The sequence below is a fragment of the Hemitrygon akajei genome, chromosome 26 (genome assembly GCF_048418815.1).
Source record: "Hemitrygon akajei chromosome 26, sHemAka1.3, whole genome shotgun sequence".
In the NCBI taxonomy this organism is placed as follows: domain Eukaryota; kingdom Metazoa; phylum Chordata; class Chondrichthyes; order Myliobatiformes; family Dasyatidae; genus Hemitrygon; species Hemitrygon akajei.
In genome coordinates, this window is record NC_133149.1 from 20,996,941 (window position 1) to 21,021,945 (window position 25,005).

The window sequence follows — 25,005 nt, forward strand, 5'->3', positions numbered from 1 at the left end:
AGTGGAGGGGTTCATCACCAACAACGATGAGACGACCTACAGAGGAGATGGAAGAGCTCAAAGACTGGTGTCAAGTAAATAACCTCTCTTATTGTCACCAAGGCAAAGGAGATGGTTATCAACTTCAAGAGATCTCACGCCCCTTTTTATATAACAACTGCTCCCACTTCTGCACCCTGACACACTCAAATTTCTGGCTTACTGCTGCTATCTTCCACAGTGAAGACTGATGCAAAATACTTAATCAGTTTGTCCGCCATTACTACTTCTCCAGAATCATTTTCCAATGGTCCAATATCTACATTCGCCTCTTTCATTCTTTATACATCTGAAAAAACATTTGATATCATCTTTGATACTGGTTAGCTTACCTTTATATTTCATATTTTCCCACTTAGGGCTTTTTAGTTGCCTTCTGTTGGTTTTTAAAAGTTTTCCAATCCTCTAACTTCCTATGAATTTCTGCTCTACTATCTGCCCTCTCTTTTGCTTTTATGTTGACAATGACTTCCCTTGTCAGCCACAGTTGCGTTATGCTGTCTTTAGAATACTACTTCGCCTGTTCCTTCCCGATTGCTCCTAGAAACTCCAGCCATTGCAGTCCTGTTGTCATCCCCACTAGTGTCCCCTTCCAATCAACTTTGGCGAGCTCCTCACTTGTGCTTCTGTAATTCTCTTTACTCCATTCAGATTGCAGGGTGAATTCTATCATATTATGATCACTGCCTCTTAAGGTGCCTTTACCTTAAGTTCCCTAATCAAATGCAGTTCATTTCATAGTACCCAATCCAGAAAAGTTGATTCTCTAGTGGACTTGATCTAGCTGATCTAAAAATCTATATTGTAGGTATTCTACAAGTTCTCTCTTGGGGTCCAGCACCACCCTGGTTTTCCAAATCTACCTGCATGTTGAAATCCCCCATGACTATGTGATATTGCCCTTTTGACATGTCTTTTCTATGTTGCATTGTAATTTGTAGCCCGCCTCCTGGCTACTGTTCAGAGCCTGTTTCAGGGTCTAATTACCCTTTCAGTTTCTTAACTCTGCTCACAACGATTCTACATCTTCTGATCCTATGTCACCTCTTTCTAAGGATTTGATTTCATTTTTTTTACGAACAGGGTCACACCACCCTCTCTGCTGACCTACCTGTCCTTTTAATACAATGCTTTGGATGTTAAGCTTCCAACTATAATATTCTTTCAGCCACGACTCTGTGATGCCTACAGTATCATGCTTGCTAATCTGTAACTGCATTACAAGATCATCTACGGTACCTTATTCCATGTATTGCATGCATTCACCTTGTGTCCGGTATTCATCTTTTTTGATTTTGTTGCCCTTTTACACTGCAACTCATTCCACTGACATATTTTTGCTCTCTTGGCTGCTCTTCCTAACAGTCTCACTGCAAACTGCCTCTGTAAACCAAGAGCCCTATCACTCTAGATCCCATTACTCTGCCAAGTTAAACCCTCCTCAACGGCTCTAGCAAACCTCCCTGCAAGGATATTGGTCCCTCTCGAGTTCAGATGTAACCCATCCTTTTTGTACAAGTCATACTTTCTCCACAAGAGTTCCCAATGATCCAGAAATCTGAAACTCTGCCCCCTGCACCAATTTCTCAGCCACATATACATCTGCCAAATCATACTATTCTTACCTTGTCTAGTGCACAGGAAGCAATCCAGAGGTCATGCTTTTCAGCTTTCTACCAAGATTCTCTCTTCAGGACCTCCTCACTTTTTCTGCCTCTGTCATGGGTGCCAAGACTTCTGTCTACTCGCCCTCCCCTTTTAGAATGTCATGGACCCTGATCCGAGACATCCCTGACCCTGCCACTTGGGAGGCAACATACCATTTAGGTATCTCTTATCGTGCCTAAGAATCTTGTGTTTCCTCCTCTAACTATGGAATTCACTATTACTACTGCAGTCCTCTTCTCCCTGCTGCTCTTCTGAACCACACCGCCAGACTAAGTGCTGACAGTCACCCATTTACCTGCCTCCTGCAACTTAGGGGTGACTGTTTCCCTGTACCCCCCATCTATCATCTCAGTTTCCCATGTGAGTTAAAGCTCCCACATCACCTTCCCAAATGGCTTAACATTGTCTTCTCATGAGCAGTTAGGGAAAAATGTTAGCCTTCCTGCAATATTTGCATTTCAAAATATGAATAAGCAAAAATAATGTCTTAATAATCTGCCCATCATGTTTTTTCTTTGAGTTTAGATTCTAGTTTAGCTATCATCTCTCTTTCAGGTAAAATTAGTTGAATTAAATCAGATGAAAGAAAAATTCTGTAAAAGTTATTTAAAAATTAGTTACACTAGGACTTGCACCACATTAGTTCCTTGCAAATCAAGCCTTTGCACTCATGGTCTTCGGGGACTTCTGTCATTTTTGATATGCAAAGATAGACTTCCAGAGCTCTTGAAAGACACAGTTATCAAGGCATGACAGTTTCCTTATTGGCTAGAACAAAAATATATAATGTATTCCAGGACCTCTGTATAATCTGCTGACCTAGGAGACAGATCCAGATTATGATTGTTTTTACATGGAAGTAATGCAAGGTAAGTTGTAATTTACTATTTCATGACATTCATAATGTATATCCAACTTTGGCCAAGGAAAATTGCTATGAATTAGAGTACCTGTGGCTGTGATATCTTAGTATCCACTTTCAGGAAATGAGATCTTGTGCAATGTTACAAAATTATGCACAAACTGAAAACTGAATTGGAACCAGTAGACACTAAGTGGCTAATCACATTCATTCCCTTGCACTCAATGCAGTTGGTGTTCTCAGATCAGTCAAAACAGCCTAAGTAACCAAGAGTTGTATGAAAGCTGTATAGCTTCAAGGTTAGAAATCTGGCAACTCTGGCAGTTTTTAATCTCTAGACAGAAATAAAGTTAGTCCTACAATGTCAGTTTACCTGTTCACACTCCTAGCCGGCTGGTGGTGCAGTGGCATCAGCGCCGGACTTCGAAAGCGAAAGCTCCCAAATTCAAACCTAGTCAGCACCCCCCCTCCCCCGGGCACACTTTCCATCCGTGCCGGGTTGAGCGTCAAGCTAGCCACTTGGCCTCATAAAAAAAAAAAACAAGGTTCGAGTCAGGAACGTTCATACCATGACCCGGTTAATCCGAAAGGAGACCAATCCTGACACTACACGCCAGACAAGAATGGCTGACTGGTGTGACACGCTATGAAATAACTCCTATAAAGATAATGTCCTGAGAAAAGGGCCACTGAAAATTTCCAAAATAAAACATTGACAAATTAAACTCCTTTTTTTCCTGAGAACTTGGTCACACTTTTATGAATTACCAAGAGCCCACTTTTGACTTTGAAATCCTGGAGAAACATCACTGACATTGTGTTTCATCATAGTCCATGAGACAATAGGAAATAAGAGCAGGAATATGCCTATTGGCCCCTCGTACTCTACTGTTTAATAAGACCAAGACTGGCTTTATTGTATTTCTTCATTCCAATCTGCTTGTACTATCTTTCATCCCCCTATGAAGGATCAATCTATCTGCCTTTTTAAAAAAAAATCCAAAACAAACTTGGCTTTCACCACTCTTTGAAGATGGGATTTTCAAGGGTTTGTGAACATCCTAAACAGAATTTTGCCTCACATCTGTTGTGTAGATGACCCACTATTTCTGAACTGTGATCTCTAGTTCTATACTTAAAGAATGAAGCAGAATTGTTTCCATGTGCATGTTCCTTTAAGAACTATCTAACAAAGTGCCTAGACTAGTTGTAGCATACCACCACTAAATCACTGCAATTAACTGGCATTGTTTTCGTTTTTCCAGTGTATCTGATTCCATCACTCTTCTACCTTGTGCCTAATAGATCATGGAAAGGATTTGGTTTGTTGAGGACAAGTCGGCTAGTTACCCTGAACTGCTGATCCAATTGAGTTGCTGATTGGTGCTGATCCCTTTATTCCAGTGCAGTGCTCTTATTTGTTGTATTTAGGTGAAATGGATTTGCCATTTTTATTAACTAAACTCTTTTTGGCCAATTGATAACCTTTGTTATGGACTTCACCATAGGTATAATCTCAATTCTCTCATTCTAACTCCGGGTGAAACTTCTGATATCTTGGTAATCCTCAAGCTAATTTTAAATATTTAAAAAGGTAAACTTCACAAATAATAGAATCAATTTTCATTTCTTAGAATTACTGTATTGAGCTCAGTTTTAGTATAGTTTCCTATCACAAGATTTTGTAGCATCCAGTTTCCAAGCAAGCACATTGTTCATTTATTTATCCACTTCATTTCATTTTTCTCAGTTTTGATGCATCAGAAGTATGCAGTATTGGGGACCTGCTGACATGTTTAAAATTAACTCTTAATAAGTCAGTAGCTTACCCAGGATTTAATGCTACAAAAGCATTTTAATGCCACATCAGCCACAAAAAGTTCTATTCTCATTATGTAATTGTATGTCTACAGTTTGCCATGTGCCAGTATTTACTGGTAACTGCTCAATTTTCCACATTCCTTTCACCATGAGTTATGTTTTTTTAAATTTTCCCCTGTGCCAATCTTTTAATAATCTTTGCTGACAGATCATATTGATGACATCTGAGTAGGGAAGTGTGTATGTGAGAGAAAGAGAGAGAATCAAGCAGGCTGTTGTAAATGTGAAGAAATTTTTGGGGGTGGGTACGGGAGCAGCGGAGAGTAGGGGAGAGCGCAAAGACAATTCATTCAAGTCTCTTGACACTTGTCAGATTCCAAATTCATTAGCTGGACCATGTGGAAACAAGATTAGTTAACTTGCCTGGACGAAATGGTATAGGGGCTTTGGAAAGCATGTTAAAAATCTATTTGAGAGTGGTGTACTAAGTTTTGAGTGGTATTTAGACAAGCTTCCGAGAGAAATGTACCACACAGGCACTATCTTGCTCCAAACACACGATAGCAAATTAGGTATCTTATTTGGAGAAAAAATAATACTCATCAAATGTATCTTTTCTAGCTTTTAATGGCTTTCAGTTGCTTGACTATATATATTTTCTGAACAGGATTGTCTTAAAATTCATGGTTGTAATTGTTTAGTATAATTGAGAGAAAAGCTGTTATTAAATTTATCCCTGTGGGGTAAAGGGAGATTGATCTATTATGCTTGTCTTTCAAAATGTTTCAGTATGCTGACATATGGAGTTCCAGAGACATAATTTAATTTGAAGATAGTTCCAGTCATGCAGAATGCGGTACTAAAGCATCTTTACTGGTGCTTTTGAGTGTGAAAATGCTGCCATAAAAGGGTCTACTGTTTTAATACAGCATTTTACTTACTGTTAGTTTAGTGCCAACACCACATTTCTCACTGCAGCTTATTCTTCCTCTTTTTTTTCCTCCTGTATCTCCAAGTCTTACTAATAACCAGCTGTTTCTTCTTCACCTTCTGTTATGTGCATTTGTGTAACCTGATAGTATTCTGCATTTGCTTCTTAGGGTTAATCTTTCCTTTGATGAAAACCTCCAGTGGAAGTTCTTGGAGCTGTACTAATTTATTTCCCCCCTTATATAAACAAGTTTTCGCAATGAATGGAGTTATGATCATGAAAAGTTGGGTTAATCTTTGCATGCCTCATTCGTGGATTGGTATAGTATTTACCATGACCTGGTAAACATTCCCATTTCAGTAGTAACAGACACACAATGCTGGAGGAACTCAGCAGGCCAGGCAGTATCTGTGGAAAAGAGTAAATAGTCGACATTTCGGGCTGAGACCCTTCATCAGGATCTCAATGAAGTCCTGATGAAGGGTCTCAGCCTGAAACATCAACTGTTTACTCTTTTCCATAGATGCTGCCTAGCCCACTAAGTTCCTCCAGCATTTTGTGTGTGTTGCTTGGATTTCCATCATCTATGGATTTTCTTGTCCCTTTTCAGTAGTGTTTGCATTAGAAAGGATGATAGTCTGTGCTTCCCACCATTTTCTCATCGTACATCTCTTAATGCTACATTGGCTATACAGTGGGTTCTGGTTAACTGAGACACATTGGGACCAGTACATTTTGGCCCAAATAAGTGGCTGTCCCGATTAGCTAAAGTTTCATGGATATAGTTAAAAAGGTATACATAAAGACAAAGGTATTTTTAAAAAAAAGGCAAACTACAGTTTAACTGTAACAAATTATGTACTTAAATGAAATGCAGAACAAATTAGAGTACTATCAAAGCTACTACAGTACTATAAAACTGTACAAGTTCCTAATAGTTATTGGCAATGGACATGTTCTTTTTGATTAAATAAATTCAGTGCAGCTAGTGGACTGTGTTTTCGACAATTGCATCCTCCAAATTTTCATTGTAACATACAAGATGATTTTTGACACCTTATTTCTTCGGAGTCCTGAACTTGTTGAAATAGTGAAATAGTTTCATTTTCACTCCCAGCTGTTTCTAGCATCTCCAAACTTGAATGCTTGAAACCACACGTAACAAAACCATTCTGAACTGTCTTGCTGTTTATTGCTCACCAACTATCAGTGGAAAAAAAATCACCACTTTTTGAACACAAATACACAAGTGACACTATTTAAAAGCTGTTCGCTCTAAGCACGGTGTCGTGTCTAACAGCCTCACAACATGCATGTGTCTGACGCAAATTAGAAAATGTTCAGCAACAGTCTCCTGCCTCAATTAAGTGGCAAGTGTCATTAAATGAAAAGAATCCTGGCTCTTTTCTCGATTTGTTTTGTTCTTTAAGAGTTGTCCCAAAAAAGTGACTGCTTCGATTAACCAATGGCCTAATTAACTGGAATCCACTATCAGTAACAGATTGTATGTAGGAGGACATCTCAAAATATTTTCATCTTAGCTGTGTGCATACATCTACTGATGCTTCTGGACACATCATCAGTGATGTTCCTGGAATCGTCGGGTGTTTCGGGTCTTTCAACAGCATACACCCTTCTCCAGGTGACCCAGCCAGGGCTGATCAGACCCCAGCTTGTGTCCAGATGGCTAGCTACACATGACTCCATGGCTCCCCTCTCTTGAGCCACAGCTACCTTGAGACCCTCTCTGCCACATCGGTGGTACTGCGGATGGCTTTCCTCTTCCTCTGTCCCTCGATGCCCAAATTGCTGTAGGCTCTGGCTAAGGAACGGGCTGCGAATCCCCTACAACCAACTTCCACTGGGAGACACCTCGCTCTCCATCCAGCCTGCAGGCAGTTGCTGACCAGTCCTGCATACTTAGATAGCTTCCTTTCAAAGGCCTCTTCCAAGTGATCTTCCCATGGAACTGTCAGCTCCAGCATCACCACCTGCTTCGTAGACTCAGACACTAGGACAATGTCTGGTCGCAGGGTGGAGGCTGCGATATGGTCGGGGAGTAAAGGTGTCAATCAAAAGTAATTCGAGGAATAAACCGATAAGCTGTGTGTTGATGAGAGATGGAAGGGTACTGATGGTAATGAGACTGGGTGAAGAGAAGGATTTGAGATTCTTAAAACAGCTGGATGGATAAAAAGCAGACTACTGGATAATGAATTGTGGCTCTGAACAATGAGGAAGGACATTGCCATTGACAGTGAAGGAGGACAAATACAAATAGTATGTTAGAGATATTGAAGGTGCTTGTAGCAGTTTGGAACAACTAGGTATAAACAAAATATGAAGCCATAGATTTGAAAATATGTTCAAGAAAGGTACAGAACATTGAGGAAAGAACAAAATCATTGGACTGACAGGATTGCTATACTAGAATCCAGCACATAGTGGGCTGAATGGCCTCTAACAATTCCATGGTAAGATCTTTAAACTCAAATCATTAAAATATTACAATTATTGTAGTTGTGTTCAATAGAATGGAACTATTACAGAAACAAAATTTCACCTAATGTGAAACTGAATTCTCCAAACATGTGGTCATCTTTTTCTTGCTGTAAAACCTAAAAGCTGTCAATGCTGGGTATCAAGGTAAAAAATACAATAGAAACTTGTAAAGCTACATCAAAGCTATATCTGTTGATAGAGCTTGTCAATTTGATACCTTGCATTGGCATTGGAAAAGCAATGAGTTTTAAGCAAGTAAAAGTGGGGGGGAATAAATCAGAATCTCTTGTAAAATAGAAGGCTTGAGAGATTAGCTGTCAAGAAGGATAATAGTTGCAAAGTCAAAGGGGGTTGGGATGCTATGATCAGCTGATTAATTTGGTTGCACTCTTGCCTGAAATTTGTGGAATATGGTCAGTGCAAGAAGTGCCCATCTTATTTATGCCAATGCAGTAATAGTGACTAAGTGCAGATGTTTTTTTTTCTAATTAGATTATAAGGCAGACGATTGATCGTATTGTTGATGGTTCTTTTGTGCAGTGACTTTTATAACAGTAGCTGCATTTCTTTGTAAGTAATTCACTGTATACCGAATATTTTGAGATATTTGAGTGATACAAGAAAACTCACTCCAGTAAGTTTACATATATGGTTCCATCTTTGACAGCTGTACTATAACAATTGTATATCAACTGTTCCTTCCATAAGTCACTTTATAATGCCCTAATATAATTTAACTGTTATATGTATAATGCTACTATGTGAATCAATTTAGCTATAAGCTCCAACATGTTTCATTGCAGTGTTGTGATTTATCCTTCATTGACACAGCATGTCCTGAACAATAGTATAAATGGGCCTGTCAGAAGTGAAAGCTGCCATATTTCCTGGATATAAGGGCTGAGAATGGATTAAATGAAGTCAGTTTTCAACTGAGAAATATGCTAGCAATGGTCATGTTCCTTTGCATATGAATACTTGTTCTTGTATCAAGCAATTAAAGATGAGCACACTGTGTCTGTATTACACCGTTTCATAATGCTAAAAAAAAGGTATTAAGAAATTGCTACCTGAAACAACCTTGTTGCAGAAATATATTCTGTATTTAATATATAACTGCTTAGATATCTTGTGGCATGATCTCACTATAATTCACATTTTATAGGCAGTGTTATAATATGCAAGTTCTGTTTTTGAATTATAGATTTATTTGCACTATCAGATGTTCTGGAAAAGTGATGTTTAGAAATTCTGGGATGGCATTTCTTCATTCCCTGTCTCCACTCAGTTGCTGTAATTGAGCCATTTGATCAAGGTCTCCACAAAGATTTGATAGCAAAGTTGCAATTTTAATAAAGATGCAGCAAAAACTTGGGTGAATAACAAGTGAAGCCAAGGTGGATATACATGAAGTACTTATTTCAATATATGTCTGAATCTTATACAGATTCTGCAAATACTGAAAATCCAAAGCAACAAACACAAAATGTTGAAGAAACTCAGCATGTCAGGCAATGTCAGTGTAGAGAGGCAGTTGACATTTCAAGCCGAGATCCTTCATGGGTCCTGATGTGAATTTTGTGTGTCTGTATCTTGGCAGTGGAGATGCCACAAAACTTCAATGAGTCACTTTTTTGTGTCTTAACTAAAAATCAAAAGCTGTCTTTAAGGTTTGAGGTCATAAATAACATCCTCTGTGACTTTGACCATGGTGCATTGTTTCTCCATGTAATTCATTGGCTATAAAACACTTTGTGATGTCCAGAAGCTCTGAAAGAATTTTTAAAAAAGTAGTTTAGTTCTGACTTGACCTCTCCACTGCCGGTCATGCATTTGGCCTTGCCATTCTCCTCTGGCCTCTGTTATGCATCTCTTGGGAACTGTCCTCGGAAAGTTCTGTTCCAACCTGTTAAAATGCAGCCAACTGTCTCCAGTGATAATGCACATAAGTTGTATTGGTATATGTCAGTACCACTTGTATATTGTCAGTTTGCTTTTCTGATGGTCAAAATTTACTCTTGATCCTTTGTCAGCACTATGTCACCTCCTAGAGTTAAAATTTTCCAATGATCTTGCCATTTTCTTGTTCATAACCAGACTTGCTCAAAATTGAATAATTTCTTCACATTAAACATCATTTGTAGACTACTTTAATGATTGATATTAGGTTCCCATTTTACAGTGTTTTTTGGTGGCCAAATATGGTGGTGTTTTTGGCCATTGAAAATGATGTATCTTTTACCTCAATGTAGCCTTGCCCCATCGTTCATTTGTTTCTTATTCATCAAAAATAGAGCAACAAAGTAACTTGAATGAGGAATTTTCATTCTAGCCAGTTATCCAACTTGTGCTGCATCTGATATGTCATTAGAGATGTACCATTTTAATTAATAGAAAGGAGATGGAGAAATTCAATAATATTTTCTGCTATTGAATTGTACTGCTTTGCACATTTTGTGACATTGAAAGCTGAACTGGGCTCATGTGCTGCCACCATGGTCAAATATCTCTCTCTCTGTCTCTCTCTCCTCTCCCCTCTCTCCTCTCCCCTCTCTCTCCCCTCTCTCTCCCCCCCTCTCTCCCCCCTCTCCCCCCCTCTCTCCCCCCTCTCCCCCTCTCCCCCTCTCTCTCCTCCCCCCCCCCAAATGTTATCTATGCTGTTTCAGCTTGAAGGCCTAGAGCTACTAGTGATTGTGAAATAATCCCTCACTAAAATTATGATCTCAGAGAATTTGAACCAAGAAAATCTGTGCTGTAGACAGCATTTTTGTTTTTTTAAAAAAAAGTTTTACTCACTGCTGTTGCTTTGTAAAATGTCTGTTAATTTAAAAATTAGTGAAGTGTTAAGATTACTCACTGCTCAGATGGGAACTTTTAGTTATTGTGCTTTAGAGCAAGGTGCCACGCTTATTTACTGCTTGGAGCCTAGGCACATCCTTGAATCTAATTAGGAACACATTGAGTGTCATTGTAACTGGCAACCACTCAATATTGCCTTATCTGTGACTAACCTCTGACTCAGGCAGTGACCTCTCCCAGGTTACCCGGAGGTCGAGGGGCTTCCATTGTGCAGACAGAAGTGGATCATGTGGAGTTGATTATTTTCTGTTTTCTCTGTCTTTGCTACAATTTATCCAAGTCACTTCCATTTTCTTCCCACTTAGCTGGCTGGCATGAAAGGAAATGTCTTTGTTGGCATTCGGACGATAAGCATGCTTGATTGGTTCCACTGCAGCTTTTGGGTGGAGGGGGGGGGTGGGGGGATGGGAAATGTTTGTGAAACCTAAGAAACCTACAGACAGGGAACATCATGCTCTAGAAGGCTGCAGCTGCTCTGCTCATTGTTCCAGACCCTAGAATAAGCAGAGAGAGAGAGAAAGAGACAGAGTTCTCTGCAGATTGGAGCGAAGCCATTGATCAAAGACCTACAGACAACCGAAGATGCAAATAGAAGAGGGCAATAATCTCAGTTCTTTCCCCTCCCCTCAATGATAAAAAGCATTAGACTAACTTTGAGACAGAAATCTTCTGAGAGCTATAGAAATGTGACCTCCTGCTGCTTGTAGATGTAACAGTACTACCTGCTGTTGATCAGAGAGGGAAAACGTGCAGGCAGGACAAGGTTGATTTTTTTTGTACGAGATCAATTACATAAATGGCTGGAAGGAGATTGCAGGCAAAGCTCCAGCACCAGTGGTTGTGCATATGTTGATGATACCACCATAACTGCAGGTTTCTATAAGGTGTAAAATATTTCATCAGGGTGTTTATTTTCCTTCATCTGGCCTGAAGTTGGCAACTGTTTATTTGGATATGATTCAAATAGCATCAAAAATGATACCACTGTTCTGTGCAGAAATGTTCTCTTAATTCTATGGGCCATGTTCTTCCCATGTTCAACGTAATTGGAGGAAATAAGTACATGTGGTTAAATGCCCATTAATCTGTTCTGTATTTATAACACTTGATTTGTTAAGAGGCTACCTTGTACAGTAGTCACTGCACTAAGCAAATTATTACACAAAGTATGTGGGATGTTTGGGGGAATTGTTTGAAAGTGCCATATCAATCTAATTTTTTGCAAGTTTTGCACTAATAAGCACCACATGTTTCACATCAGTTGAAATGTAGACAATGAATTGCAAAGTAGCTGTTTCTTTGCACAGCTTGTTTGGGAATTAGTCTGTTCTGTAATAGCCCTTCTATCAGTAAATGATAACTGCTAGCCTAAAAACACGTTATCAAGTGAACAACACTTTTTAAAAATTGGTTTAGGCTAAGAAAAAGCAATAACCAGTGTTCTCTGGAATAAATCATGCAGAGAGGGGAATTAGTAATAATTTAACTTTTAACCAGTGTTGTAAAGTTCCCTTGCCAAACTGTTAGCTATGTAATATTAATGATCCTTTTGCATTAAATTACCTTTTAATGCTCTCACAACTTGAAAAGTTAAAGCAAGATGTATATATTTATTTCAAAGCATTTTGAAATCAGTTAGGAAAATTTAAGTTTAAACGTAATGAATTAAAAGTGTACTTACCTTGAACAGCCAGTGTGTGGCACTGAATGACAAGAAAGAATTGAAAATTGATTTTCGTTAGCTCTAACATTTGTACACTCATTTGAAATAAGACAGGATATTTAAATGATGTTGCAGTGTTAGATCTAGTACCATTTAAAATGCATGCCTGCAAATGTTATTTGGTTAGTCTCAAAATGATGGCTTGACATCTGTAATCATCATTGCTTAGTTTAGTGATGAGTAGTTTTTTTCATGCTCTGATCTCATTTTATAAAATGTTGATTGAGTTTGTTTTGACCTCACTTCATTAAAGTTTCCCTTCAATGTCTCCTGTGTTCAGTGTTAGTCTTTCTTAAAAGACAGTTATTGTATCTGATGTCATCTTTCTAAGTGAGAATTGTCATTTATGATTTTTATAATTCCATGTCATTTTTTAACAATCTGTTTAATCTTGTACTCTGTTGTCTTTAATTGAAATAAGGGAGTGAGACTATTTTAAAATAAGTGTCGTTGCATGACAGTGGCTGGTGTGTCATTTGTGACTCCAGATTTTAGCTTTTCTAAGTATACAACAAAGCTGAAGTGAAGTAATGGAGCAGGTAGATACCCATAGCAGGTCTGGTGGAGTGGGGGTTGCAGTTGGAGAACCTATACCCAGTCTATTGCTTCTGCATCATGAAAGGTTTAGTGAGCTCTTGGGTGTTATTTTCTAAATTCCATCTCTCAAGAGTTCCAGTCAGAAGCCAATAGTTCATTAAGTGAGCCCCCCGTACTCATGTCCAAAATCTTTGCAATTTACTTACATTTTATGTATCGTCATACACCTCTCCTTTAAGCCATTGGCTGAAATCCTGTCCTTAAGTTTAATAAAGTTTATGTTTAAAGTCTCTTGTCAGAAATCCTTCATTAGGCTGACATCCCATTGGTTATTAATGAAATTGCTGAAGTGTTGTTATTATAAATTCTTGCACTGCTGAAATGACATTTCTAAGAAATTTCTAACATTTCTATCTTGGCACTACTGCTGCCACAAAACATTTCACATCACGTAAGACAATAATAACTAAGATTTCTTGCATTTTTGTTAACATTTAATGAACAGCAGTAAGTTTATACTGAATGCAAAAAAAAACAAACCAATATGCCCTGTGTGTGCACACATTCACAGTCTCAGATGCATAGACACGGTACCATGACGGAACTGCATGCTGCCTCGGGCAAGCAGTGCTTTTGTGCTAACAGGCTGAGTGTTTTCTGTCCTTTCAGTTTAGGCTCACGCTGTTGACTGTGATAGCTCCTCTCCTAGCAGAGGCATGAGTGTTTAAGCAAACACAGCACTTCCCTCCCAGCAGGCCTTCCTGAAGTATGGAGGGGGAAATGAACAGTATTTTCCCTGTGTAAAGAAGTTGATGGGAAAGAAACAAACAGCGTAGCATGAGTCATTGATAGTTTAATCAGAGGCATTGAAGAGAGAGAGAGAGAAAGAGGCATAGTGAAGCAAAATTAGAGTTACGCAAGTCAAATCTGTGAGAGAGAATTAACCATTGCATAAACTAGAGCTAAAGCAACTTTTGAATAAATCACTTTTGGTTTACATTCTAATTCATGAGTATTTTCCACACAATTAATATTTACTATTTCCCTACATTCCAGCAGAAAGATGATCAGTGAAGCTGTTGATCAGGGATCAAATCACATAACATTGTGGGAGTAAGTAAACAGATCAAGCTCAGGAACCAGAGCATACTTTTCCCAGACTAACAGCACTGCCCTTGTTCACATTTTCAGTGAAGATTTATGGCAGTTTGGCTCAGATCGTGGAATTAAAAACTTGATTGAGCAATTCAAGTTTTGAGCAACTTGTTTATTATTTTCAGATTTATATCAGCTAATTGGTGATTAGTTTACTATTTTCTTCAAATATGAACTGTAAAGTGACCAAAACAATAGGCATGTGTGAGTATCTTGTCCTAGGAAAGCAGTATGTAAGGTATTGGGAGGTGGAGAATGGATTTTAAGGTATAAGAGCAGTGATTTCATAGCTCCCAATATTCAGTAGTGAAAATTCATTGTTATATTTTTGCTCTATTTATTAAAGGTGCATTGTTTATTTTTTAAACAGTAAAAATTTGACAGTTCCAGCATAATTCCATTTCTGCAGTCTAATCCTCAGTGGAACCACAGCGAGGATAAACATTTGGAAATACCAGTGAAATATCTTGGATGCCATTCCATAGTTCAATCCTCTTCTGTTGTTATTGACACCTATTCAGTGGCACTTTACATCATTCAAATGTAGTAAAAAATAGTTATTTCTGTAGCATCTCATCAACAACCCCCCCCCCCTATTTTCCTACCACTCACTCACAATAGGGGTGTTTTTGGTATGTCCAGATCACTTGGGGGAAGCCCACATGTTCACAGGGAGTACATACAAATTGCACACAAACAACATCCAGGATATGGATTAAACCTGCATTTCTAGAGCTGTGGGGCAACAGTGCTAACCGCAATGACTCTCTTCTGCAATAGACATTGGAGACTATATTGTTTCAAAGATTACAGCTCCCGGAGGTTTAGATAATATTTATTTCCTGAGGGAACTGTCAAAAACTCTAAGACATCATAATTTGAAATTCAGTTGGAACATTTGGCATCAGACTTTTCCAAAATAATGTCTCATTGTTGTCTAATATTGGTCCTTCATTTAGTTTATAAATTACTGTTGTTTTGTTCTACAAACAACTTATAGCCTGAAAGTTGATTTGCTTTTTTATTGAGGTAAGTATAGGGGAGAATGTAGACAGGAATTTAGACCAGATTGAACAGGCCCTCTTTGCTTCCTGACTGATCACTGGTTGGTTTTGTATGACAGAGTCATCTCCAGTTTGTCCTTTTGACCTAGAGAGTAGACAATGAAAATATTAATAACTTTTAAGAAGTAATTCCTGAGCGATTCAAAGGATGCCTTTGTGCTGTGATCTCTTTTGGTACATTAGACTGAAGCTGGTCTATTTTTGTGTCACTTGTAGTAGCGAGGAGATTCTGGGCTTTTTATTGGCAATATGCCATCTCGAAGTTGAAGTTCTTATTTTTCTTTCATTTCAAGAACTGTCAGTCCTGATTAAAGTAGCTGCTATTGGCTTGTTAATACCTGCTACAGATTTGAGCTATATTGCATCATTCAACACTGGCAGCTTGTTCTCTAACCAGTATGTATTTGTTCCAGTATTAGATTGCTTTGGGGGTTACAAGTAACACAGATTCCATGATAACGGGGAGAATTTTTTAAAATTTTGATTGTAGGCCCCCTTCTATCCTGAGACTGTTATTCCTTGTTCTTGACTTCCTCATCAGTGAAAAGATTCTTGCAGCATCCACCTCATCAAGACCCATCAGAAATTTCAAAATTTCAATAAAAATCACCTATTATTCTTCTAAAATGCATGGGCCCAGTTTACACTTTATTGCAGTTATCAATCTGCTGAACATTATTTGCACTGTATCCAAAGTAATATATTCTTCCACGATACTTCCAAGTGTGATTTCCTTGGGCCTTGTAGAGAGATTTTGGTGCTCAATCCCTCTTTTAATACCTGTCTCATTACTTGTTGTATGGGCTCCTAGCTCATTCTGTCTTGGTTGTACACCATTTAACCAGTATTCTGCTTTTTCTGACAAAGTAGATAACCTCTCATTTACTCACAGTGCACGCTCTAATTTCAAAGTAAAATTATTATTAAAGTATGTGTGTGTTACTATATCTTACATTTAGATTCATTTTCTTGTATGCATTCACAGTATGCATCCTTTTGCTCACCACAGAACCAGCTTCCTTATATTTTGCTTTACTCCCATCTTTCCACTCTGCACTGTAAAACCATATAACCACCATTTAGACACCATTTAACTTAAATAAAATCACTTTGGTACAGAGTAATATTATTTCTGATACTATTGCTATTTATGACAGATATTGGACTTACCAGCCTATCTCTTTCTCTCCTTCCTTTTTGAATGGTATTGATGCTCTTTGCATTGCTATAGCCCATTGATTATTCTTGCTAAAAACTTTATTTCTTGAATGCATTGAAATTTATCTTATTGTCCCGAGGCAAATTATTTGTTACCCTCCTAATGCTATTATTTACTATAAGACATGCTTCACTCCTTTTCCCATATTCCCTTTGTATCCAAATTGTCAACTGTTTTAGAATATTCTTACTATTCTATGGATCCAGAGACAAGGTTCTTACTATTGTCATCTAGAAGTTACATTGCTGTAACAGTTATTAGATCATTTCTATTCATCTGTAATTGCGTCATCAGTTTATCTACCTTATTATGCATGCCATGTTTTCAGATAAAACCTTTAGTTTTGACTTTTTTTATCATTTACTATCTTACTGGTTCTGTTTTTTTAATCATATGTTCTGTCTCCTCTTGTCACACTGCAATTAAAATTGACCAATATCATCACACTGCACTATCACCATGAGCGTACCCTTTTAACTTTTCATTTTCTGTTATCTAAATTCCCTCAACTATTTTGTGTACAGCCTCTTGCAGCCCCAAGTATGCCCTGATATGCAAACCCCTTTCTTCTACACTACTCTTTGAGCTCGGCGTTCATCTCTGATTTGAAAGAAGTAAACTTTTCATATTCCTGTCATCAGCAGTTTATGTATGTGTATAGTGGGCTTTGTAGCTTTAATTGTAGAATTCAGTTTTGTCCCTTGTGGGAATTATGCACTGTTATCTGCTTTCCTACAATTAACATTACCTTCTTTTCCCTCAGCAGATTGTGCAGGCCACCCTGCCTTGCTGCAGAACTTCCCGGCCTTGCTTTCCTGACAAGGCACAATGGATCCAGAGACAGGGTTTTTGCACCCAGTGTTCTGTGTAGGACTGGCCATTCTTTTCTCCTGTATCAGGGCAGGTAAGCCATCGACTAAGTAAGGTATTTTGCTCACTTTAACGTATTAAGATTTAATTCTCACTGCATACTGCTCCATGTTGATAGAGAAAAAGACCTGAGTTAATATGAGGTGATGACATTTATTCTTCTCATTGCTGTCCCCCCCCTTATAAACATCTATTATAATTTTAGCAGCTCTAATATTAGTTTATATTTTCCATCTAGCAACAATCTTTGTTGTGAAAATGATTAACCACCAGCCTGTATGAAATAGGTATTAAAATTCATAAACTAAGTTTCTTAAATGCTTATTGTTTGCAATTTTAGCATTTTACCACTTAACTGTTTTATCTGACATTTACACTTAAATGATGCTTAAACTATCACTGCATTTTAATGATTAAAGTTTTTGTATACAAAAAGAAAACTTGTTTCCAGACTGTCATGCTTTATTCATGGTAAACTCACTAACCTGTAACTGAACCACCCTGTATACTATGGGCTACTCAAAGCCCTGAGCTCTGGCAATCTTGTACAGGTAACAATATTTTATTTGTACATGTATATCTTATTCACAGTAAACCCCAGAACTGTGTCAATTACTCATGTTCTATAAATTATAAGGAGGCCTGACTTTTCCCTGTAACCTTTCCTCACTCATATGCCCATAACTTCCCCTGATACTTCTGCTAGCCACCTTCACTAGTATCAGGTTTTACAGTAGCTGGTTAATCTGGAAGACATCATTGGGATGTGGGGTGAAACTGGAGTACTTCGAGAAACTTACACCGTCACAAATAATAAACTGCATGCGGATGGCATCCGAGGTCAGGATTGGAACTGGAATTGAATTTCGCTGGACCTATGCTACTGTGCTCCCCTGATCTATTAGCACTTGTTAAAATGCACGGCACACTAGCTATTTTTCATGTGTTCCAATAAATACTTAAGTACTTGTCATGTAGAAGCTGTACTTTACTGTCACTTATTTTCTGTTTCTCAAATTAGTGATTTTTTTCTGTCTTATTTCTTATTCAGTAGGTTATTCTACCTTACAAATTCTATGCACGTGGAGTTTTGGAAATGGTGAAAGGATCAAAATTCAGAATGCCAATTTTTATGTTTTAAAAAAATTACAAAAATATTTTATATAAAAGTAGAAGTCAAATAAACTTGGCGTCTTAAACTCTTGTGATTTCCAAAGACAGTTGGTAGCTTGTGGCACTATGCAAACCAGAAGGCCAGGATGCAAGTCTATTAGTTTTAACTGATCTAGGTTCCATTTGGAATGTGCACTAGAATGATTTCTGTGTGTGAACCTGAGTTGTTAATCGTATGCTGTAAATAATGATTCTTCTAGGCCTCATGCTGTCCAAATGATGAGTTGCTTTTGAGCAACCACTAGATCAACAGGAGCGTTGATGTCAGATGATGAATCAGTTTTTAATGAGTCATTTTCATTCTTCTTTCACAGATGTGACGACTCACTTTACAACAGAGCCCCACTCGACTATACAGAAACTAGGCGGACGGGTTCAGCTTCGCTGTGCTGCAGAACCTGCATGGGCATTCATTACATGGCACTTCAATGGACAGAAATTAACAGATAATGGCCAGAATGGAATAGAGATCCGATCAGGATCATTGATTATTTCTAATCTACAGATGTCCCACGTTGGGAGGTACCAGTGTCTGGCAAGCAGTTCTTTTGGTGTTATAGTGAGCATCCCTTCTTTCATTTCCATTGCAAGTAAGTATTTCTCTGTAAGTGCAATACACTTCATACAACCTTTCTCTGAGATGAAGTCAATGGGGCTTTTTGATCAGTTGTGAAAACTTGGTAGCCTTTGATATGTTGTATTTCAATAATCAGTATTAAGCAGGAAATCATCTTCGCAGTCCTTTTCTGGCACACTGAATTTTTGTCCTCGTTGAACTGCCTAGTGTCAAATCAATCATCTACCTTTCTTGGAACAAACATTGGGGAAAATATAGAAGCAAAATGATAAGTTTTGTTTCGACTGGCAATGAAACCTATTTGTTCTTTTGCAAGTAAGTTGTCCTTGTAAGAGTGGCTTCATTGAGTTTGGCATTTTAACATAGCAAATTCTAAACTAGCAATAACTTGTATGTCCATTTCCTCAGTAAATGGATCATGCAGGAAAGGAAAAAGAGATGTTGAATTTTGGCAAGTTGCTGGCTGCATGTCCGAGAGCCTTAATGAGCCATTCTATCTTGTGAACTGAACTAGCCCATACTTGGGGAGATTAGTCAGTAGGAACAGTTATAATCATTAAAATAGGGCAGGCTGCTCAAAGGAAGCTGATGAAGGAAGGAACCCAGCGAATTACCTGTTGTCGTAGAGTATTGAAGGAAATATTTTCTATGTAAAGCAGAAAAGCAGAGAGCATGGTTATGTTTGGATGTTCCCTCAAAAATGATTTGCTGTATACAGTACCTATAAAAAGTATTCCCCCCCCCCCCCCCCCCCCCCGGAAGTTTTATTATTTTACAATGATTTAATTTGGCTTCTTTGACACTGATCAACAGAAAAAGACTCTTTCGTGTCAAAGTAAAAACAAATCTCTACAAAGTGATCTAAGTTAATTACAAATATAAAATACAAAATAATTGCATAAGTATTCACCCTCTTCTAGTCAGTATTCAGTAGATGTACCTTTAGCTGCAATTACAGCTTTAAGTCTTGTGTGGATTGGTCTCTTTCAGCTTTGCACATCGGGACACTACAATTTTTTCCCCATTCTTCTTTAAACTTCTTTAAAAAACTGCTCAAGCTCTGTCAGATTGCATGGGGATTGTGAGTAAACAGCCCTTTTCAAGTCCAGCCACAAATTCTCAATTGGATTGAGGTCTAGATTCTGACTTGGCCACTCCAGGACATTAACTTTGTTGTTTTTAAGCCATTCCTGTGTGGCTTTGGCTTTATGCTTGGGGTCGTTGTCATGTTGGAAAACAAAGGGCCTGCTGCAGTGAAGCATCCCTACAGCATGATGCAGCCACCACCATGATTCATGGTAGGGATGGTGTGTTTTGATGATGTGCAGTGTTTAGCTTATGCCAAACATAGCGTTTAGTCTGATGGCCAAAAAGCTCAATTTTGATTTCATCAGACCATAGAACCTTCTTCCAGCTGACTTCATTGTCTCCCACATGCCTTCTGACCAACTCTAGCTGAGATTTCATGTGAGTTTTTTTAAACAGTAGCTTTCTCTTTGCCACTGTCCCATAAAGCTGCAACTGGTGAAGCACTCAGGCAACAGTTTTTGTATGTGCAGTCTCTCCCATCTCAGCCACTGAACCTTGTAACTCCTCCAGAGTTGTCATAGGTCTTTTGGTGGCCTCCCTCACTCGTCCTCTTCTTACACGGTCACTCAGTTTTTGAGGACGGCCTGCTCTAGGCAGATTTACAACTGTGCCATATTCTTTGCATTTCTTGATGATTGACTTAATTGTATTCCAAGGGATATTCAGTGACTTGGAAATTTTCTTGTATCCATCTCCTGACTTGCGCTTTTCAATAACCTTTCCACAGAATTGCTTGGCATATTCCTTTGTCATCTTGGTGTAGTTTTTGCCAGGATACTGATTCACCAGCAGTTTGACCTTCCAAATACAGGTGTATTTTACTACAATCAACTGAAACACCTTGACTTCACACAGGCGATCTCCATTTAATTATGTGACTGCCAATTGGCTGTGCTAGTGATGGTGTGTCATATTATAGTGGAGTGAATACTTATGCAATCAATTATTTTGTGTTTTATATTTGTAATTAATTTGGATCACTTAGTAGAAATCAGTTTTCACTTTGTCACAGGACTTTTTCTGTTGATCAGTGTCAAAAAAAAAGCCTTTTTCCCGTTTTTTTATCAAGGAATCTGTCTTCTAGAAAAATACTTCTTGGCCATCTAAAAATTGTAAAGAGCTTAGTTTCTTCTTGCTGCCTCACAAGCAGGCTGCACTGCTACACCTACAGTAAATATGGACCTGTACTGTCATATTAGTTTGACCTGAATATATTAGAAGTATTGATAGTGGGTGCAGGGGACTGTAGAAAAACATGCAATGGATAGAGTGCGGGACAGTTGGACTGTAAAATCTCAATTTTTGTGTGATCTTGGTCTAGGCTTTTGGAAGCAGTTGTTAACGATGTCAGGAATTCCCCCACACCCTCAAAAAAAAACTTGAGCATAGCAGAAAGCCTCACATTTTGGAAGAAGACTACATTCTGATTTAAATGTTTACCTGCTTCTCACAGTTTAAAATAATTGTTTCTTTCACTCAGATTGCATATGTCAATGAGATTTGCAGCACAGGTCAGGAGTTATGAATATCCCTTTTTAACGTTTTTAATATTGTCATCAATCGTTAATTGCTTAATGAAAGCAAAAGAATGGCTGATACAGCTTTACCCTTAGCTACTACAAGAAGTTCAGAAAAATGAAAGAATAGCCATCCTTAGCATAGCATGAAATTAGAATCCAAGATTTTCCAAGCTAAAAATGATGAAAACCAAGTAGCAATGCGACCATCCAGAGTGCCATGAGAATTTTGATATAATTTGAGAAGCTGCCCCTTCCCTCTCCACCAATTGCCCATCATTTCCCATCTTGCCTGGTTCCACCCTTCTCACCTCTTCATACTAGTTATTTTCCCCTTTTAAGTCATGCTGCAGTGTGGGGGTGGGGGGGGGGAGATAGCAAATATGCCGAGGTGAGAACCTGATATGCCAACAATCCCTTAGCCGCTACAGATACTGCTTTTCCCACTGAATTATTTTTGCTCCTTCAGTGTATTTTTCTTGTTCCAAATTCCACGAGCTGCCAATATCTCTTCTGTTTCAATTGTAAATAAATTTACAGAACTAATTATAATCTTCTGTCTTTGCAGCATTAAGTGATTTCCAGGCACCCAAGAGACGAATAGTTACAATAGATGAAGGAAGCACAGGTGTTATAGAATGTCATTTACCCAACAGTAAACCCTCGGTACTCATCCGCTATAGAGTGAGGGGAAAGTGGCTTGAGCAATCTACAGGTAAGTTTAATTAGGCCTTGAGTTGAAGATGCATGAAAGCTACTACTTTGCTGAATAACCGTGCAACTCTTTTTAAAAAGAAAACTTTCATATTGTAGGCAATTGCTTTACAACTCTGATTGTTCTATCTTGCTGCCCCAGTACACATACTGTAGATTAACTACTGGAATGAATGGTTTGGCTTCCTTTTATTTTAGCATTGCATTCTTTACCGCACCGATGATTTCCATTTCACATCTGTCCATTTATCCAACATGATGATTACAATTGATAATATGTATGCCATTCATGGGAATACATGTGACCTTAATGATAATGTAACCTTGATGGGTTGAAAATGCCCAAATCCTTTTTATCAAGGTCCTTCGCATCAGTTAAAGACTGGTGCTGATTTTTAATAGTTGTCTAACAAAATTATTTTTCCACTGTCCTTTGGCTCATTCGGTTCTTAGAATGCATCACAGCTGAGATTCTGTGGTCTGCAAGGCCTGGGTGTTAATCTGCCAATACTACTTTCTATTCATGTCTAGTACATTTGTAACAGTGTATCCTGTATGTGGTTTAATATCTACTCACCATTGTATAATAATTTATCACTGCAGTAAGATAAGACAATAAAGAGTAGCCAGATTATGAAAAGAATTATAGGTGAGAATAGTACACATTATGTTTAGCTATATTATTGAAAATGTATGATTAAAAGTTAATCCCTCAGAGGTACGCTAAGAAATTTTAACATAAGACATAAGTAGTATTTAATTTGTAACGTAATTTAAAATACTGCATATAGAGCTTTGCTATCTGTTTTAGTATTCTTGTCATACATCTGATATCCACATTTATTCTGTAATCATGTTCTGGCAAGCAATGCATCTCATTTTCCAGTCCCATTTTTTTCCCTCCTGTATTGGATAAATATTTAAATTACACAACTAATTCTATACAGTGGCATGCAAAAGTTTGTGCACCCCTGGTCAAAATTTCTGTTACTTTGAATAGTTAAGTGAGTAGACGATGATCTGATCTCCAAAAGTGATAAAGTTAAAGATGAAACATTCTTTCCAACACTTTAAGCAAGATTAGTGTATTATTTTTGTTTTGTACAATTTTAGAGTGAAAGACAGGAAGGAAGCACCATGCAAAAGTTTGGGCACCCCAAGAGATTTGAATTCTCAGATAACTTTTACCACGGTCTCAGACCTTAATTAGCTTGTTAGGGCTATGGCTTGTTCACAGTCATAGTTAGGAAGGGCCAGGTGATGCAAATTTCAAAGCTTTATAAATATCCTGACTCATCAAACCTTTTCCCAACAATCATCAGCCATGGGCTCCTCTAAGCAGCTGCCTAGCACTCTGAAAATCAAAATAAATGATGCCCACAAAGCAGGAGAAGGCTATAAGAAGATAGCAAAGCATTTTCAGGTAGCAGTTTCCTCAGTTCATAATGTAATTAAGAAATGGCAGTTAACAGGAATGGTGGAGGTCAAGTTGAGGTCTGGAAGACCAGAAAAACTTTCCAAGAGAACTGCTCGTAGGATTGCTAGAAAGGCAAAGCAAAACCCTCGTTTGACTGCAAAAGACCTTCAGGAATATTTAGCAGACTCTGGAGTGGTGGTGCACTGTTCTACTGTGCAGTGACACCTGCACAAATATGACCTTCATGGAAGAGTGATCAGAAGAAAACCTTTCCTGTGTCCTCACCACAAAATTCAGCGTCAGAAATTTTCAAAGGAACGTCTAAACAAGCCTGATGCATTTTGGAAACAAGTCCTGTGCACTGATGAAGTTAAAATAGAACTTTTTGGCTGCATTGAGCAAAGGTATGTTTGGGGAAAAAAGGGTGCAGAATGTCATGAAAAGAACACCTCTCCAACTGTTAAGCACGGGGGTGAATTGATCATGCTTTGGGCTTGTGTTGCAGCCAGTGGCACGGGGAACATTTCATTGGTAGAGGGAAGAATGAATTCAATTAAATACCTGAAAATTCTGGAAGCAAACATCACACCGTCTGTAAAAAAAAAAAGCTGAAGATGAAAAGAGGATGGCTTCTACAACAGGATAATGATCCTAAACACACCTCAAAATCCACAATGGACTACCTCAAGAGGCGCAAGCTGAAACTTTTGCCATGGCCCTCACAGTCCCCCGACCTAAACATCATCAAAAATCTGTGGATAGACCTCAAAAGAGCAGTGCATGCAAGGCGGCCCAAGAATCTCACAGAACTAGAAGCCTTTTGCAAGGAAGAATGGGTGAAAATCCCCCAAACAAGAATTGAAAGACTCTTAGCTGGCTACAGAAAGCATTTACAAGCTGTGATACTTGTCAAAGGGGGTGTTACTAAGTACTGACCATGCAGGGTGCCCAAGCTTTTGCTCTGGGCCCTTTTCCTTTCTTGTTATTTTGAAACTGTAAAAGATGGAAATAAAAAAGTAATCTTGCTTAAAATATTAAAGAAATGTGTCATCTTTAACTTTATCCCTTTTGGAAATCAGGTCATCTTTTACTTGCTTAGCTGTACTCAGCAACAGAAATTTTGACCAGGATGCTCAAACTTTTGCATGCCACTGTATTTGCATCAAATTGTTCAGCTTTGCTACTTATACTTTTAAATATGAAATGTACGTATTGTATAGAAATGTCAATGCTTTTTTTTAAAAGAGGAAGCTGTTGCATGACATGTT

The 25,005-nt window shown here is 38.2% G+C and overlaps 1 protein-coding gene across 9 annotated transcripts in view; it reads left to right on the plus strand.

Annotated features, from left to right (window-relative positions):
- The window catches only part of LOC140716795 (cell adhesion molecule-related/down-regulated by oncogenes-like), a 141,768-nt gene that overhangs the window by 56,178 nt on the left and 60,585 nt on the right, over positions 1–25,005 (plus strand). For 7 of the 9 annotated variants that reach the window (XM_073029694.1, XM_073029693.1, XM_073029691.1 and 4 more), the window contains 3 exons: positions 17,144–17,284; positions 18,738–19,013; positions 22,175–22,321. In XM_073029694.1, coding sequence (XP_072885795.1) covers positions 17,209–17,284; positions 18,738–19,013; positions 22,175–22,321 — 499 coding nt within the window. In that variant the 5' untranslated portion in view covers positions 17,144–17,208. The remainder of the gene's footprint in view (positions 1–17,143; positions 17,285–18,737; positions 19,014–22,174; positions 22,322–25,005) is intronic. The other 2 variants (XM_073029692.1, XM_073029699.1) reach the window with 1 other exon arrangement.